The following is a 17,463-nucleotide window of genomic DNA, read 5'->3' on the forward strand; positions in this document are numbered from 1 at the left end:
ATTTTGTACAAATTGTGAAGGTAAAATGGCACACTGTGATTTGTTGTCAGTTTTTTTTTTTTTTTTATTAATTAACATTTACCCCTGTTTCCTGCTTTTCCTCATGGCAAGGTATTGTTACATTCAATTTAGGCCTTTTGTCAGGTGTGCCAGGTTCTGATTTTGGAGATTGGTCTGGAGAAGGTTGAGGAGATGGATGATAAAGCGGTGGTGTCTTGTTGTTGTACAATGTTCCAGCCTCATGCATTAATACTGTGGCTGGATTATATTGCGTCATCATCTGTCTGTGCTCTTGCTGCTGTTGCTATGATACTAATAAGACACTGTTATTTTATGATATTTAAACTTACTTGAAGTAAAAACATTTGTTGTTGCTGATAAAGTTCATAAGGTGGCAGCATGTTATTATTTTGTAATAAGGAATGATGACGGTATATCATGTTAGTGTAACCATGGGGGCGTGTTGATGTGGTGTGTAGCATGCTTGGCTGAGTCGGGACCATGACAGGTTGAAGGACTTGTTCTTTACTTGTTTCATTATCTGATTCGACAACTTCTTCATTTCTTGATTCTATAAACTGAAAAAAAAAAGAAGTATTATTAATTGCAAGAAAACCTTTTTTTTTAAAAAGACTTACGTCTTCATTTGTTTTAATTTCTTTTGGTTCACCATTCTACAATAGTAATAATTAATATCTAATTAAATTCATCTTTTTTTTTTGTACCTTTTTAAATCGAGTTAATAATGAGTCCATATCAGAGCTTGAATACTGAATCATTTTATTATTTGGTGGAATGATCATTAGTGCCACTTCACAATTACACAGGACACTTAATTCATATGCCTTCTTCATCAATCCATGCTTTCTTTTAAGAAATGTAACTTGTCTATTACGATCATCTTTAATACGTTGAATTTGAATCTTTTTACGTCCCATTTTGAAAATAAATAAATAATAATAAAAAAAAAAAGAGAAATAATAAAAAAAAAAGGGTTCAAAAAGAAAAGAAGAGAAAAATTGAATTAAAAGAATCAAGGCCCAAAAAAAAATTATTTTTAGAAACAAAAAGGGAGCATTAGTGCAGTAACTGGTTTAAACGGAAAGCGGCTTTTGAACACCTAAAACCAATTCAATAGGTCAATAACTGTTATTTTCATATCCACTTGTAAAAAAAAAGTATCTCATAAAGTCTATCTTTCCCCTTTTTTGTTTCCTATTCATTTAATCCTTGAGTAAGAAAAAGTTTTAATTCGCTTTGATTTATATTAATGAAACATAACCATTGATATGATGAATAGCCTTTTTTTTTATTAAATATCTTGGCTTTGTCCTCTATTTTGCTGACTTTAAATTGTTTTTTTTGTTGGTGAGGATCATTTTGTTTCCTTGAACATGGCCTGTGCATTGTATATAAAAATAACTTTACATTTTTTTCCTTATTATTTTAAATCTATTGGAATCCAAAAGGGCGTTTCTGTTTATTCTCCTGATGACATGTCAAAAGACATTTATTAAAATTGTTTTTTAATAAATCTTGTTTTCATGTTTAATTTTTAGATGCTATCAATCCTATTTGCTTTACAAATATTCAATTTATGATAATCTTGAATTCAGAAAAAGGGGGGAAAGGGGAAGGAGGACATAAAGAAAAGATCTAGATTTAATAAGGGAATAGTCTGGTATCTAAACCTCGATCAGATCCATACTCTTCCCCCCCTTAAAATCACATCAGATGTCAAAGAAAGGAAAGAAGGGAGTAGTAAATCATTTCAACAAGAGATTTCATGTAATTTATTTCTTGGGATGAATCAAATAATTTACAGGTTCACTCACGACAGAGTAAGCAGTTCTACCAGGAGCCATAATGTACTCATCCAATCCAGGTAAATCAGGCTCAAATGATAAAACGATTCGAATAGATACAGAGCCTGTTTCATTCCAGGCTGGTAATTGCAGTTCGATATGAGTACATAACTTATAATTAAACGGCGTTATTGGTTTAAAGTGACTAGGTGCAGGCCAAAAGAGATGTGAAGATTGATTTGGCAAGATGAGCTAATGGTATGTTATGAATTGATAAAAATCAAGTGAGAATAACTTACTTCAATTGCTATACAGTTGATATCATCTGCATTAAAAATATCTGCTTCAATATCAATCTTGATTGGGTAAGTTGATTTATATTTGTATGGCTTATCAGAGTTAGGTAATGGATAAGTAATAATGGCTGATGTACGTTTCACTGGATTATTCAGTTGTATTGGTAAAGGTAAGAATGACTACAAGATGATGTTAGCAAATGAATGTAAAGATGAGCATACTTGCAGTAATAAATGAATAAAGTGTGGATAGGTTAGACGTATTGGGTAATTCGATTGCTTTTATCAAGTTGCTTTTTAAATCATCAAGTGCTGTATTACTTTGAAAGTTTCTATTGATAATTACATGTTATATTAGAGTCATAAAATTAGGCTTGCTTACTTTTGAACAAGTTCAACACGTTGCTTAGTTGCTATAAGCATATTTTTAATATTAAAAGATGTATCATTCGATCTATAAATCATTTAGTGAGTACAACACATATCAATAATCTCTTTACTTACATCGGCATATGCTTCAATACACTAAACAACCAAATCATATTACCCAGCACTCGAAAATGAGCAGCAGCGTGCAAGGTATTCATCGGTAAACCCAAAAAGGTGTGCTCAATTGTATATGTATGCTTGAAGAGTAAAGCTGCGTCTTGATGCACTAACGCAGAAAGATTACTAGAAAGATGATTTGCTTTCATTTTGATCATGATCTTGTAGCATTCAATATACAATTGAGCCAGATCTGATTTACCAGCATCAACTGGTTTAAGACTTGCAATGTATTTAAAGTTCCTATTAAACCAAGACAAATAACAATTACATGCTGGCTTTTCTCTATCTTCTTTTTACTCAAACTGGTGAGATGCTTACCGTGCGGCTGCTTCAAGTGTTACAAGAGCAAGCTCATATCTATCATTACTTTTGATAATTGTTTGTACAGCCTGAAGCATATCTTCTGTTGCCTTCATATATATTTCTGCATCATTAGCAACCAACCTCTTTTCAGATTCACTAAATATCATCGGTAGACAATCCACATCACCTTCTAGTTGAATACCAGCCGTCTTGTAAAGTTTGTTTAAATCAGGTAAGCAATCAGGGTATTTGCTCTTAAAATAAGCAAAATGTCTGAATATATATTTGGGTAAAGTGTTCAATAACTTCATATTGGACACACACGCATTAGCAATCAAAATCACGTAGGCTGTATACATTGAATCATCTACATTAGCTTCCTTTGGTAAGTATCTTTTATCCAACTTGAGAAACGTAGGAATCAAGTTTTCAATATAGTCATCATGGCGTTTTCCCACTCTTCCCAAAGACCGATAGATTGACAGAGTATCCTGGGGATATCGCTTCATGTTGGCCTCCAATGCTTCGAGTAAGGTAACCATCGTGTTTTGTTGTGTAAGACGAACGACAGTAAAGAGATCGTGTGTGGCATGTCTCGCCAGCGGATCACTGTCTTCAAGTGCGCCTACTGCAATTTCTAATTGCTCTTCATCAAACTCAACCAAAGATCGACTGCCAATCTTTCGTAAACTCTGAATAGCGTTCACTCGAATCTTGTCAATTTCGTCGTTAAACATATCCACAAGGTTTTCGACGGCTTTCTTTGTTAGTTCTTCATTATACAAACATAATTCACAAATAGAATCTAATTCATTCTGTTAAAAACGCCTTTTTACTCTGTTTACTTAATTTACCAATAGAAGCATATCTCACTTCTTGATATTCATCTTCAAGACCGTGAATGAATGCACCACATGCTCCTGAATCAAGTAAATGAAATTCATCTGATTCAACATCAAAATCACCTTCTGCCACAGGTATCATTCCATGAGCATACTATCACTTATCATCAGCCTTTTCTTTTCTTCTTTTTCTCTTTATTACCTTTTTTTGTTGCATTTTATACCGTGGAACGTTACGCTTTAAATGTGACATGATTTGTTTACTGAATGTTTGCTGCAGCATATCAGATCCAACATTTTGATAAGAGGCCATCATCACACAAGCCTTGGTACGAATGATGACTGCTGCATCATTAACCAAATCACATACTTTGTTAAATGCATCGTCAATCAATCGTGCTGTTTCATTTACTTCTTCATGAGCTAATTTCATTCTATGCTCTGGATACAGTGAGCTCAAAACACTATATACTATAAATGAATATATTCCCTTCTTTAGTACATTTTATGACTTACCCCATTAAATTTAAACCACCCATTCTTACTTCTTCATAATCGTCTCTTAATGCTGACACAGACAAGTGATAGATTGATAAATCCAAGGGACATCCTCTTAAATGCATTTGAACAAGTGAATCCAATGCACTCTATATAAAATCAATTCTAAACACATTCTTTTTCTTTTTTTCCTTCCCTTATTACCTTTCTCACTCTCGGTTCATGATCTTTAGCATAATGACTAATGATTTTTTGTATTTCCATTTCAGACATTGTCTTTTGTTTTAAGCCTTTTAGTTGTTTAAATATGAAGGGCAAAAGTGACAATAATGGTATGGCAACAGCTCGTACTTTATGATGTGTGTTGGACAGATCTGACATCAAGTGATCAAAAAGTGATAACAGCATAGTCTTACTCTCTGGTTTCTCTTCTGTGATAATACGTCTCCTCTATGATACAAGTCTTATTTAGACATTGCTTAGAAAAAAGAAAGGAATCTACCTTTAATATATGACAAATACTGCTATAAACAAGATACTTCACTTTGGTCGATGCAGTCTTTAGTTGTGATAATAAACACTTGAAAATATGTAAATTATTAACATTAGGAAACTGACAACATTTTTCTACAAGTAAAATAATCATGGCCTTTCATAAAAACATATGCGTCAGTAGCATTTTTTATGTTTTTTGTTTTTTATACTACATACTTTGGTATCATTGTCATTTTCAACTTCAAGCCGTTCTATCAATATTTCCACAGTTGATTTTTGTTGCTCAGTTGATAAAAAAAACAAATGTCGAGCGATGGCAAGTAAACTCTACAGGGAACTAAGTTTGAAATTCATTTTTTTTTATAAGTTGTAATGACCTTAACACGTTCTTCTACAACAGTTGAATTCAAGTTTTCTAAGCACAACTAATATAAGCAAATAAGGACTCGTTGTGCTTACACAGTTTAGTTATATAATATACTCTTGACCAATCATTATCGGCTACAGCAAGATCAGGAATAGAAATGTCAACAACTTGTGCTTGACTACAAATAGACGGTGTATAAGTTTTATATTCCTTTTTAAAAAAAATGTCGATAAGCTCTATTTACTCGATGAAATCACTTGGGAAAGGTTCAGCCTCCTCAATTCCACGTTTCATTGACAAGATCAAAGAGAAAAGAAAAAAAAAAAAAAAAAAAAAAAAAAGGTAGGAACAGCGCGTTTTGTATTTTTAATGTTCAACATAAAAAATCGGATTAAACAAGATAGGTTATATATTTATACTAAAAAATAAAGCAAATGGAAAACAAACAGTGAATGCAAAGAACACGAAAAAGAGTCTCTCAAGCCATCTTTCCTTTTTGTAGTATAAGCATCCTCTTGATCAGCAAAGAAAGAAGAAAAAAAATAAGTTAATGCAATTCGAGCTCTTTTTGGTGAATGCTGTGTGACGTACTGTGCCAAGTGTTTTTATTTTTATTTTTACTTTTTTTTTTTTTTTTTTTCGTAATGTTTTATGCGTCATGTTTAGATTTAGTTTCTTTTTCTCAATTCAAAGTCTTTTAATCTTGTGTATTGCTTTATTTATATTCTACATTCTCCGAGACTATCCTCAATGGAAAAGTAGCCGTCAACCAGCAACAACAAGAGAGGAAAGCAAACCGACAAGCAGCAAACAACAGCAAGAGTCAGCAGAAAACAAAAAGGATTCGATTGAGAATGTGTCTATCGCACACTATATTCTCGTCATGCCCTTTGCTGCACTCTATATCATTGTTCGAGTTCTATTTGACGCAATTCGATACAGTCTGTATTATACCCTTTGGACTATAGAGCAGTCCTTACCTTATATTGACGACTGGTTATTTGATACACTGACGGTCTGGTTGCCAGCCAAAGTGAATGAATGGAATGAGTGGTGGAAAGATAAAGGTAAACCTGCCTATCTTCTTTACCAACATCATTTTTATCAACATACATTACCTACTTTGATTCAATTGATGGAAAATGCCTTTGTCAACCTGTACCGTCTCGGTTGTGTATGCCAAAGCTTGGCATCCGAATTGATTGATATTTGGACAAAGTTTGTGAATGGACATGACTGGAACCAGCTTGTTGATGACTTGAGTGAAGTTGCCTATAGAGCCATCTGTCAACCCATGATGACAATGACTACGAGTATGATTCGTTTGTGCCAATTGATTTATCGTGGCACAAAGTATCTTTATTTGTCGGTGAAAGCAGATATTGTTTGGGCAGCCACCGAAGCAGTACCCAGGATGTATGACTACGTGATATCAACACGACTTGTGTATTTACTTTCTGTGGTATTCAATTTATTGAACAAACAATTGCTGCGGATCATACTTGGCATAAGAGACCACTTGCTTGCGCCCACCTTGGGTCGAGTCTTAACTTGGCTTGTGAGGGGCATTGATTATGTGTTATTGCTGCTTCAAACAAACAAATTTCAACAACGACTTGAAGGAGTGTGCAGATTTTTAATACCTCAAACGACTTGGGTTATTACAGAAATATGGAGAACGATATCCGATTTATGGACAGTGATTCGAATGATACATTTTCAATTGATTTATCCAGCCTATTTGCTTTATGTTAAACATGTCATGCCGCGTCTATCTGTTGGATATCACCAAATGAGGGATAGATTAATTCAGTTGTACAAGAGACAAATCCATCCTGCCTGGTTATACCTCATTCCCTATATTCAAACACCTATCATTCAAATTTACCTTTTCATTCGTCCCTTGGGCAATCTCGCTCAGGCAATATCAATTGAGTTGATAAAATGGAGTTCACAGTTAGGATCTTATATGCAAGTAGGCATGATTCAATGTTTTCAACTCCTTGCTGTGTATATGCATCAACTCTATGAGGCATTGCAGCAGTGGTTAATGAATCAAGCACCTTTACTGTCGAAATTACTGCAACATTCTTTAGACAAGATTTATGCATATAATTGGCAGGGAATGAAGGATGATTTGATGAACAGTGCATTTATTCTATATGAATGGATCTCTGAGGAGTGCAATTTGATTTATGCATCAATTGAAAGATCACTTGTTGTGTGGGTCAATGAACAAGCATCGATGACAAATGAAAAGAAGATGGAATGAAAACCATTAGCCACTTGCTGTAAATAGTCATATTATCTTTCTTGATGCCATTATTTGTAATTTTACATTAAAGAAATTGAATTTATTATAAAAATGAGCAACTATATATTTGAATAACAGGAAATAAAAGCCCAAGTTTATTGTTTAAAAGAAATGTGATACAACATTATTGAAATGATTATAAAAGAACCAACCCGAAACAAGAAGGAGAAAAGGGGGAGGGGAACATTACAAATATGGAAATTTTTAAAGTTGAAAAATGATTGGAGCATTTCAATTGAGCATTGATATTTTGCGTTTGTGTGATGTACAACCAAAGATTTTGAATTAATAAAGAGGAGGAATTACGAGAAAGACAGTAAAGGAGAAGCAATGGAAATTAAACTTTTTTGAAAGGAGGAGTGGAATAGAATAGGGGAAAAGAGAGACTATATTGACTGTGCTTTAGTTTCAAAAGTTAAAATTCCAAGCGCCTCAGAAAAAAAGAAAAAAAAAAAAAAAAAAAAAAGAAAAAAGAAAAAAGACTTACCTAATTTAGTTTCTTGGGCTAGACTTTAAAATGGTTTCTCTTTTTATTAAAACCCTTTTTTTTTAAACTATTTTTTTTTTCTTATTTTTTTTTTATATTCTTTAATGTATTTTAACTTATAAAAAAAATGGAATTTATGACAGGTCAGCATTATTGGCTTGATCATGGTAATTGTAGTAAACTATTAAGCTTACCAAAAGAGCTTTTATTGGAAATAATTACAAATGTCACTTTTGAAAAAACACTTTATCCAACATCTTTATTGGAATTATCGTCTTGTTGTAAATACCTTCATCATCTTGTACATAAAGATCCTTGTCGCCTTCAAACAATATGGTCCCAAGCATTTCACTCTAGATTTGATACAAGAGCAATTTATCGTCGCAGATTACATTCTTTTATTCATTGGCAAAAAGCATTAGAAAGGCGTTGTAGAGCATTGGATCACTGTAGATTATTTGCTTTGAATTCGATCGACATGAAACTATTAAATTTAATTGATTGGGAAGTTATTTGGGATATGTTGACTGAACATGGTAAGTGATAGAAGAAGAATGAATGAATCAGTGATAATAATAAAGAATAGATCAAAATAATGTCTATCATCTCTTAAATCATAAAGTTCAAATAGCAGCAGGTGCCTTGTTTCAATTGGGTCCCTTTCATGATAGAAATATGTATCCAACCGTGTTACCTATTCTATCACTCTTGGTTAATTATGGTAAGCATTCTCCCCCACTTTCTATTCACACGTGTTCTCACCATTTAAAGATTTCACAATCACCCGATTTTTTGCTGTAGAAAACTCTTGTTCTTTTGTGTCACAAGAAATAAGTCAATTTGCTTATAATTCTGAAGCAGACATACTTATCACAAAACACACACCATTTAAATATCACAGCACTCCTTTTATTAAACCCATTCGATTCTATCCAGCTCAAGATTCAATTTCATCCGCTTTTCATCTTTTCTTTACAACCATCTTTGCTTCTCATCCCAATCTTTACCAATCTATCCCAGGCTGTATTCCAATTCCTCTCTTTAGCTTACACTCTGAACTATTTGATGTTGAATATCTCAGAAGATATGAACGAAATCTCTTCTTTTCTGGTATTACAACTAATATTTATGCTCAATCGGGTCTTGCTTCTCCTAATTGTTTTGTAAGTGAAGCACATCTGATTGAAGGTGATTGGATCGGTTATTATTCCTTTCAAGATACCGAAAATAATGAAGATGAAAACTTGGAAGATTGGTTTGATGGACCGATGCGTATCACCTTAAAAATTGTACCACTGGAAAATGTGACAGCTCATTGTTCATCTGTCAATCAAAAAAACACTCATTCCGCTTTTCCTCTTCTTCATCTACGCACATGTCCTTTAACCCGATTTGAAGGTACTGGGATCGATAACTCTGGCTCTTTTCTTATCTCTGGTCTTATTGATGACTCAGAAGAAGGTCAAGTCACTTGGGAAAAGAATTATATTGAATCTGGTGAAACTTGGGAATATTCTGGTCGCTTTCTTTGGCCTATGGGCTTATGTGGAAGATGGGGTGATGAAGAATATGGCGGTCCTTGGTGGATGTGGAAAGTGAATAATAATGAAGCTAATCTACCTACTATTTCTTCTATGGCAAAATAATCTATGTATACCCTTTAAGTCTTTTGTAAAATTAATATGCAAAAAAAAAACTCTTATAATACATGATCTATTCTATTACATAAGCATACATAATAAATAAGCAACGTTTTTAGCAGGATTCTCTCTCTCTCTCTCTTTCTCTCTTTGTCTGTAGGTTCGAACCGGACATTGAAATCGGATAAATTGTCGGAAATTAACAAAGTGTCGCTTTATTGTCCAAAACGAATCTCACTCCTTAGCATCCACTTGTGTGAAAAGGTAGAAACAAACATCCATCCTAGAAGTGAATAAGGGAAAGAGAAATCAACCTGTAAAGCTTTAAAATTATTCAAGTTTCAGACTACAACCTATAAATAACGCAGCAATAAAAATCAACAGTACATTGCGAAATTCTCTTTCTCTTTTTTTACTTTGCTCTTTAAATTATGCATCATTTCATTTCGACATTTTTTCTAATTTCGAATATTTTCTTTTTCTAGCAAATAAAATGGTTACTCCCGCTGTAAAACATACTATTATCAAGAAGCGTACTGCTCACTTCAAGCGTCACCAATCTAACCGTTTTATGCGTGTTGGCGTAAGTGTTTTTAATAACATTCAGAAATACATTTTTACAAATGTTGCATTGAAATAGGAATCCTGGAGAAAGCCCAAGGGTATTGATTGTAACATGCGTAGACGTTTTAAGGGACAAGCTCCCATGCCCAAGATCGGTTACGGTTCTGCTAAAAAAACTCGCAATCTCTTGCCCAACGGTTTTCGCAAGTTCACCGTTTCCAACGTTCGTGAACTCAACTTATTGTTGATGCACAACCGCTCTTATGCCGCTGAAATCGCCCACAATGTTTCCTCTAAGAAGCGTGTCGCTCTTCTTGAACGTGCTGCTCAATTGAACGTCAAGGTGATCAACGCTGGTGCTCGTCTTAGATCTCAAGAATAAATGATATGTATAATATGAATGAATATCAAGATATTACAACTTTTTCAGCTTTATATCATTTTTTATTTTTATGTTGTATGTGAGAACATAAAGGTATATGAGAAGGTGAATTTTGCTTATTGATGAGTGTGTCAGAGTTACACAACTAAGGAACATTAACTGAACCTGAAAATCAAGTATAAATTAAATCTTCTTTATCGGGTTTAGCCCATTTGATTTTAGATAGGCTGTGTAATAATAAATTGCTATTGTAGCATTCTTTTCACTTTCTTTATAGTATGATATCTTTATAATATGGACAAAAAAAATATGAACAGTTAGACATGGCTGTCCTCTATTAAAAGCTTTATTCAAAGAAGATTCATCATTCTTTTGCTTTCCTTTCCAAATATTGCAAAAAAAAAAAAAAAAAAAAAAAAAGATACAATGAAAAGGTCAGAAATTGTGTAATTATGCAGCTTTTATTTTCATGATCCGCACATTAAGCAAAATAGTGTAACATGTAAGCCTAAAAGCAAAGATTTTTTAAATGGTTAATCATCCGTACTTGAGAATTACAAGTTTTATTCTTAAAAAGAAGAAGAAGAAGAATATGATTATTAAAATTACATTCTTTACCGTTTATGCTACAGCAATTATTTCTGAATAACAAAATCCCAGATTGACTTTTTCCCTCGTACCGACAATCATGCATTTTTTTTTTTTTTTTTTGCAATTGCCTACTATACATTGTTAAAATGTCATATTTTTCAGGCACATTCTCAAATTGTTCTGTATTGGATCAAAATTTTGATATATACTAATCACATTATTGAGCTTTCACAAAAAAATTATTTTTTAGTCCATTGACATTATTGACACTCTTAAATTTTTTCTTAGTCGTGTTTTTATCTAGCTCAGTCTATCAAAGTCAGCGTCGAAACTTGGACGAAATAATAATGTTCTATCACTTTGTAAATAATGAAAAACTCCTTCTCATAGAAAATGCCTCGCATACTCTATATTTTTATATATCTCTTATGTCTGGCATATATTCTTTATTTCATTTTCAAAAAGAAACTTTTTTTTTCAAGCGAGATAAAAGATATAGTCAATAATCAGCTTGAAAGAGCTTCTGAGGTCTATGTGCTCTTTTGTCTTGGGAAATTTCAAAAGGAAAAATATACCAGAGCTAAAAGTAAAATGTTTTTTTTTACAGTGAAACGCTATTTTGCTTTATCGTGATCAAAATACAAAAGTTTAGATTCAACTTAGTAAATATTTTGTCTTGTTATTGATAAGAAAAATAAAGTAACATAGTACCTGATAGAAGCATTTTTGAGTAGAGCTTCTTTTAATATTTGTGAATTCAAGTCTGTTCACGAACTAAAATTGAAATAAAGGAAAAAAGCTGCTAATATTGTATTTTATTGTGCATTTATTTTCTTAAGCAAGATATAGAAACTGTAAACATGTTTATTCTTCTATAGTGGCAATTACAACCTTTGTTTCATCTTTAAACTGCCATCCATGGTAATCAGGATTGAAAAATTTCTTGCATGCTTTTCCGCAATGATTTGGTGTTGAATGCTTTAATATATCTCTTGAGCAAACCCAATAAGGATCTTGAGTGTTTAAAAATGTAAGAAGTTCAAACTTCTTAGAAATCGTGTCTGCTGTCTGTTTATTTTTATGGCATGAGTCTATTGTGGATAGCGCTTTAAACTGTTCCATTGATAAAATCTGATAAATTCTTTTTTTACCGTCGCTGTCTCTGGTGGATTCAATAAGAATTCTTTGATTGATTGTTCTACGCAAACTTTCCAACTGATAAAATCTCGCTTCTTCTTTCAGACAAGAAAGAATGGATAAATCATTTGGCAAAAAATCGGTTTTTCCGGTTATAAAATATTGGAAAACGTACTCAAACATTTTCCCATTTCTGTTGATAAATATTTCTTGTTTTCCTTTTGAATTAACAATAATCTTTTCTTTGGTTTTAATTAATGCTTCAAAGAAAGATGATGTCTCCAAAGTGCTTTTTTGAGTGCAATAAGACATTCCGCCGACATTCAGCCTTATAAGTGAATTTCCACTATTATCTATGTCTTCAAACCATAAGTTCTCAATCAGCTGCTGCTCTTTGTTTTTAGCACTACCGTTTTCATCATCAAAGGGCTGTAATGTGTCTTCTTTTCTTGTTTCTTCTATTTGTTTACAGGATTCATTGGAAGTATGAATATGGCTTTTTGTCAACTCTTTTTTATTTAATTCAGAAGCAGCATAGGGTTGATAACCTTCACAAGCATTATTCATATGCACAGTCTCAATCTGGTCGTTGCTTTGAGAACTATGCGTACGTTTGACATCATCGGCTACTTTCTGAGAGATGCATAAAGTTTCTATATCATTAACACTTTTATTCCTTTCGTGTTTTCTTTGAGGGTCAGAAGCATGGTGTGTAAGTTTAGAGCTTAACTGTATTTGAAATGTTTCAAAGTTCTCTTCTTTCTTCATTTTTTTATTACAATTTTTCATCGATTTTGTTATTTTTACTTGATGACTTTGATTAACTCCCATGCTTTATAAGTGTCGCTAAATAAAAAGAAGGAAAAAGGAAATAAACCCTATTTTTTTCTTTAAGCAATTTAATTTATCCCAACTAATACTGATGATAATAAATACAGGCTGATTGATAGTATGTGATGCTTATGTTGTCAGTAAATTATAAGAGACAGCTTTAACTTGTCGATATAAACATGCACAACCTTCAGAATTTAATTATTTTGAAAGAAGATATATGATACTGATAAATCAGACTTGATTTTATATTATGATTATAATTAATATAAAGATACTAATAATGATATTGTTAGTAAAAATAGCACAGAAATGGATGTTGTTTTTGTAAAGAAAATTACTGATAAAAGGGTTTGATGTGTCTATTTTACTTCGTACTAGATCTTGTAACTCTTTTATTTGATAAAATGTGGCTTCTTCGTCCAAGGCGAGAAGAAAGTCTTGATCCTTGCTAGAGATATTTAGCTTTTTCAATCTAAGGAATTGAAGTACATATTTGAATAAATCTTTGCTTCGGTCTATAAAGATGTATGTATTATCGACGCGCATCTCTCTTACTCGTTTCATATTATTTAACAGCATTCTAAAGTATCTTGATGGGAATAAGGTTTCATAATAGGTATGAAAGATGCCGCCTCCAACATCTAGTTTTATGATCGACTTAGGCCTATTCAACTGAGTTTCTTCTGCTTTTTTCGTCATATAAAGAAAAAGAAAGCATAATGAATTGACTGTTGTTATTTATGGTCGACTAATTTTACTATATGATAAACTGACTAAATACGGATCTGTGTACGGCTTAATGCTTTATTAAACGGATGCATAACAATCGTGTCACACTTGCAGAGAACAGTAATGAGAAAAGCTCAACAAATTTGTTATGATTGCTCAAAAGTGTTTTTATATTTATTCCCCTTTCTACATGATCACATGTTTTCATTGGCCCATCATTTTTCTTGTTTGTTTTTGCTTTTCCCCTTTTATCTCCTCTTTTATTTTTATTTTCTTTTTATATTATAATGTCTACATATAACTATATTATTAAGGTAAACAATATCTCTTTGCTGCTAAGTAAACTGATACCAACTCAATTCCTTTCATTCTTCCCAAATAAAAGTATATTATTGTCGGAGATTCAGGTAAACGAACTTGAATGCAATGCCAAACAGTGCTAATGAAGTATTCCATTAGGTGTTGGAAAGGTAAAGGAAATCACATTAACATTTAACATAAGTTTTTATTCAGTCTACAGTGCTCAGTCTTGTTTATTACTTCAATTTACTGATAAAAGATTTTACGCTGGACGTGAGTTAACTATTGGGTAAGAGACAATAAAGTAAAAATTATGCATAGAACAGTAAAATATAGCTACATAATTTTATTAGTGTTGAATTTGGTTCAAGGTTTATTACATTAACGGACGGAAAACAAATCAAGTTACAAATATGGGACACTGTAAAAAACAATAATAAATGATAGTTATCATAAGGATTCATATTCATCTGTTCACAAAATAGGCTGGTCAAGAAAGTTTCCGAAGCATTACGCAAAGTTATTATAGAGGAGCAGCTGGTGCGTTAATAGGTAAGAACGATACAAACCATATAGTTTTTATTAAAGCAAAAAACAAAGTGTATGATATTTCAAGAAGGGAGACATTTGAACATGCTTCGACTTGGCTAGCAGGTAAACCGTAATTGTGTATGTTTCTTTTATTAAAATGGCTTTTTAGATGTTAGAAAGCACGCTAATCCTCACACGACTATTGTTTTGGTCGGAAATAAATGTGACATGGAGACCCGCTCTAGACAAGTAACAAGAGAAGAAGGAGAAAAATTTGCTCGAGACAACAGCATCCCGCTTTTTATTGAGACATCAGCCAAATCAGCTGAAAATGTTGAAGAAGTATTCGTAAAGACAGCAGAAGATGTCTATGATAAAATCAAAGCTGGGGTATTTTCTCCAAATGAGGTAGAGTAGATATAGAAAAGACTTTGCTTTATAGTACATTTATACCTTTTATGATATAGACTTCTGGTATTCGATTAGGTCAAACACAAAGCGCACTTGCGGATGAAATGCAAGGTGGATGTTGCTGATGTCCTTTATTTTAAAATTTACTTAATATACGCAATACTATCCTTTAACCTTGCCAATGTTTCCGTTGTTATTCTATTAATCCCTTCTTCAAGTATCATTTTGCTTGTTAGTTTTATCAAGTCTTTTATTGGAACTTGTGTACCAGACAACTATGAATAGAAAGAGGGAACATGAGGTTAGAATGTGCATAGAATTTGCTTGGTTAGATGTTCATTACACTCGCATTTGATATATGGTTTTCAGATTCATCAAGATAAACATGAAGAATAGTCGTAATAGGCTTTGCAAAAATGATGTGTATAGCTGTATTTGATTCATATTCTATCTTTTCAATGCCTGACATTTGTTTACATGCTTCCATAGCTTTCTTGAGCCTATTGAAATAGTTCAACACATGAAGCTAAAAGAAAGATAGGTATGCGTTTACGTTTTGTATTCACTTTCTATAATTGGATTTCTTTTTGCATTTAACTTTAACAATCTATTCGCTTTATCTTCTGCACGCTGGCTTTCTTCACTCAAGTTATTCACTTCTTCCTCTAAGTCCTCTATTGCATACATTTGCTCTTCAATAGCTTCCTTTCTCTCTTCCATCTGACTTGCCAGTGCTGTCAGTTCGTTTTCTTGCTTTGCTGCTAATTCGCTTGCTTCTTCTATTGTAAATGTACTTTGGTTGGACACAAATGTCTCTATTCTATCCACTTCTTTCTCCATGCCCTCGATATCAGCTAATATTTTATTGGCATCTTCAGCTCGACTTAGTAAACCTCGTCTAACTGTACGCGTATAAATGCTTAATTAAAGATTTCAACAAAAATAAAATGATTTACATTGTTCGATTGCATGTACTATATTGTAAATATCTTCTTGAAGCGTCTCAGTTTCTAAAACATAGTCGTCTACTGTCTTTTTCAGTTGGTTCTTTTTACTTTCTATTTTTTTTGTGTGTGTGTGTGTAAAAGTTAGCTTCTCTTTGGCACTTTGGTTGTATACCTTGAATTTTCTGTTACCTGTCTGGATAATTTCTTCGACACTTATTTTGACGTGTGGATCATCAAATAAAGATTGCAAAATTCTTTCTTTCGCCTTCACATTTACATAATTTTGTTGCAAGATCTCAAAATTGTCCTGAAAAAAATCGTTATTAAAAATAAGATTGAATGTAAACATTTATTACTTTAATATTTTGCAATTCAGATTCAAGTGCTTTTGGGTGGAGATCATGTTGTATCGGTTCAACTTTTTGTCTATATTCTTCTTGATATTGAAACAGGTTCAAATTGATTGACACAGCTTGTTCCACATTTCTGCAATAAGAAAAGAATTAAATAAAAAGATTAAAACATTCTTTTATCTCATTTACTTTTGCAACTCTTTTAAATAATCCGATCTAGATTCTTGCATGTCATTCATAAAAAAGGGAAAAAAAAAAAATAAAAATAACAAAAAAAAAACATTTTTTAAGGCAAAATAATTTTTTGCTTGTTTTGCTGTATTATAGTATGTGTGTAGGTGGTTTATTTAAATCCATTTAGACAACTGTACCAGAGGCAGAGGCAATACGAGGCCACAAATCAGCACATTCCTTGGCAACGGGACCAGTGATGGCGGAACCCTTCATTTCACCCTTGGGATTAACAATAACACCGGCGTTATCTTCAAAGTAGAGGAAAACACCGTCTCTACGGCGCCAGGCCTTGCGTTGACGAACAACAACAGCGGCTAAGACCTTCTTTCTTAATTCAGGCTTACCCTTCTTGACGGTAGCAACAACCATGTCACCACAACCAGCAGCAGGAAGTCTGTTCAAACGACCCTTAATGTTACGGACAGCAATGACGTACAAGTTCTTGGCACCAGAGTTGTCAGCACAGTTCATGACGGCACCAACGGGCAAACCGAGAGTCATACGGTACTTGGTTCCGGAAACGCTAACTATGAAGAGTGTTAACAATCAACAGAACTAGACAGGTATAACATTTCTCTTGTTCACAATCCTCCCCATCTCTCCGCCTTTTCTCCTTTTGAACTATCTCATTCGTTACTGAATCATTTTGTTATTGAATAGTCATTTTTATTCTGTTAAATTATATTTAATCTTATATGATCCATCCATCCCTTTATCGCTTTGTTGTATATGCAGTTGATAGTGCCGGTGAAAGTTGACTTGTCTAAGTTGATTCATCCCAGTTGATTTATCCATCCATCCATTGATTAATTCATGTTGCTGCACATACACACACTTCCACGCACATACTCCAC

The 17,463-nt window shown here is 33.0% G+C and overlaps 10 protein-coding genes across 10 annotated transcripts; 4 read left to right on the forward strand and 6 right to left on the reverse strand.

Annotated features, from left to right (window-relative positions):
• Window positions 1–67: 67 nt before the first annotated feature.
• On the reverse strand, window positions 68–938 carry RO3G_02782 (uncharacterized protein; the record flags this gene model as incomplete). Its single annotated transcript, XM_067657373.1, has 4 exons — window positions 68–304; window positions 351–578; window positions 639–674; window positions 726–938. The coding sequence occupies 4 exons, from the start codon at window positions 936–938 to the stop codon at window positions 68–70; spliced, it is 714 nt and encodes a 237-aa protein (XP_067513474.1).
• Window positions 939–1,793: 855 nt separating this feature from the next.
• On the reverse strand, window positions 1,794–4,566 carry RO3G_02783 (uncharacterized protein; the record flags this gene model as incomplete). Its single annotated transcript, XM_067657374.1, has 10 exons — window positions 1,794–2,057; window positions 2,105–2,244; window positions 2,324–2,433; window positions 2,484–2,514; window positions 2,649–2,890; window positions 2,969–3,758; window positions 3,808–3,949; window positions 3,998–4,259; window positions 4,312–4,442; window positions 4,498–4,566. The coding sequence occupies 10 exons, from the start codon at window positions 4,564–4,566 to the stop codon at window positions 1,794–1,796; spliced, it is 2,181 nt and encodes a 726-aa protein (XP_067513475.1).
• Window positions 4,567–5,138: 572 nt separating this feature from the next.
• On the reverse strand, window positions 5,139–5,449 carry RO3G_02784 (uncharacterized protein; the record flags this gene model as incomplete). The annotated part of the gene is made up of 3 exons (XM_067657375.1): window positions 5,139–5,213; window positions 5,270–5,333; window positions 5,400–5,449. 3 exons carry the CDS (start codon window positions 5,447–5,449, stop codon window positions 5,139–5,141), a joined length of 189 nt encoding a protein of 62 aa, XP_067513476.1.
• A 589-nt stretch (window positions 5,450–6,038) lies between these two features.
• RO3G_02785 (uncharacterized protein) lies at window positions 6,039–7,427 on the forward strand (the record flags this gene model as incomplete). Its single annotated transcript, XM_067657376.1, has 1 exon — window positions 6,039–7,427. One exon carries the CDS (start codon window positions 6,039–6,041, stop codon window positions 7,425–7,427), a length of 1,389 nt encoding a protein of 462 aa, XP_067513477.1.
• A 656-nt stretch (window positions 7,428–8,083) lies between these two features.
• On the forward strand, window positions 8,084–9,602 carry RO3G_02786 (uncharacterized protein; the record flags this gene model as incomplete). The annotated part of the gene is made up of 3 exons (XM_067657377.1): window positions 8,084–8,492; window positions 8,543–8,677; window positions 8,758–9,602. 3 exons carry the CDS (start codon window positions 8,084–8,086, stop codon window positions 9,600–9,602), a joined length of 1,389 nt encoding a protein of 462 aa, XP_067513478.1.
• A 487-nt stretch (window positions 9,603–10,089) lies between these two features.
• Window positions 10,090–10,542, forward strand: RO3G_02787 (50S ribosomal protein L32; the record flags this gene model as incomplete). Its single annotated transcript, XM_067657378.1, has 2 exons — window positions 10,090–10,179; window positions 10,237–10,542. The coding sequence occupies 2 exons, from the start codon at window positions 10,090–10,092 to the stop codon at window positions 10,540–10,542; spliced, it is 396 nt and encodes a 131-aa protein (XP_067513479.1).
• A 1,455-nt stretch (window positions 10,543–11,997) lies between these two features.
• On the reverse strand, window positions 11,998–13,101 carry RO3G_02788 (uncharacterized protein; the record flags this gene model as incomplete). Its single annotated transcript, XM_067657379.1, has 3 exons — window positions 11,998–12,224; window positions 12,285–12,999; window positions 13,078–13,101. 3 exons carry the CDS (start codon window positions 13,099–13,101, stop codon window positions 11,998–12,000), a joined length of 966 nt encoding a protein of 321 aa, XP_067513480.1.
• A 1,019-nt stretch (window positions 13,102–14,120) lies between these two features.
• Window positions 14,121–15,200, forward strand: RO3G_02789 (uncharacterized protein; the record flags this gene model as incomplete). Its single annotated transcript, XM_067657380.1, has 6 exons — window positions 14,121–14,172; window positions 14,347–14,422; window positions 14,487–14,556; window positions 14,619–14,685; window positions 14,834–15,072; window positions 15,132–15,200. The coding sequence occupies 6 exons, from the start codon at window positions 14,121–14,123 to the stop codon at window positions 15,198–15,200; spliced, it is 573 nt and encodes a 190-aa protein (XP_067513481.1).
• A 203-nt stretch (window positions 15,201–15,403) lies between these two features.
• RO3G_02790 (uncharacterized protein) lies at window positions 15,404–16,605 on the reverse strand (the record flags this gene model as incomplete). The annotated part of the gene is made up of 6 exons (XM_067657381.1): window positions 15,404–15,575; window positions 15,629–15,977; window positions 16,032–16,133; window positions 16,212–16,329; window positions 16,379–16,508; window positions 16,565–16,605. 6 exons carry the CDS (start codon window positions 16,603–16,605, stop codon window positions 15,404–15,406), a joined length of 912 nt encoding a protein of 303 aa, XP_067513482.1.
• Window positions 16,606–16,732: 127 nt separating this feature from the next.
• RO3G_02791 (60S ribosomal protein L23) lies at window positions 16,733–17,110 on the reverse strand (the record flags this gene model as incomplete). Its single annotated transcript, XM_067657382.1, has 1 exon — window positions 16,733–17,110. The coding sequence occupies one exon, from the start codon at window positions 17,108–17,110 to the stop codon at window positions 16,733–16,735; it is 378 nt and encodes a 125-aa protein (XP_067513483.1).
• Window positions 17,111–17,463: the final 353 nt, after the last annotated feature.

This window comes from Rhizopus delemar, genomic scaffold (genome assembly GCF_000149305.1).
Source record: "Rhizopus delemar RA 99-880 supercont3.2 genomic scaffold, whole genome shotgun sequence".
Lineage (NCBI taxonomy): Eukaryota > Fungi > Mucoromycota > Mucoromycetes > Mucorales > Rhizopodaceae > Rhizopus > Rhizopus delemar.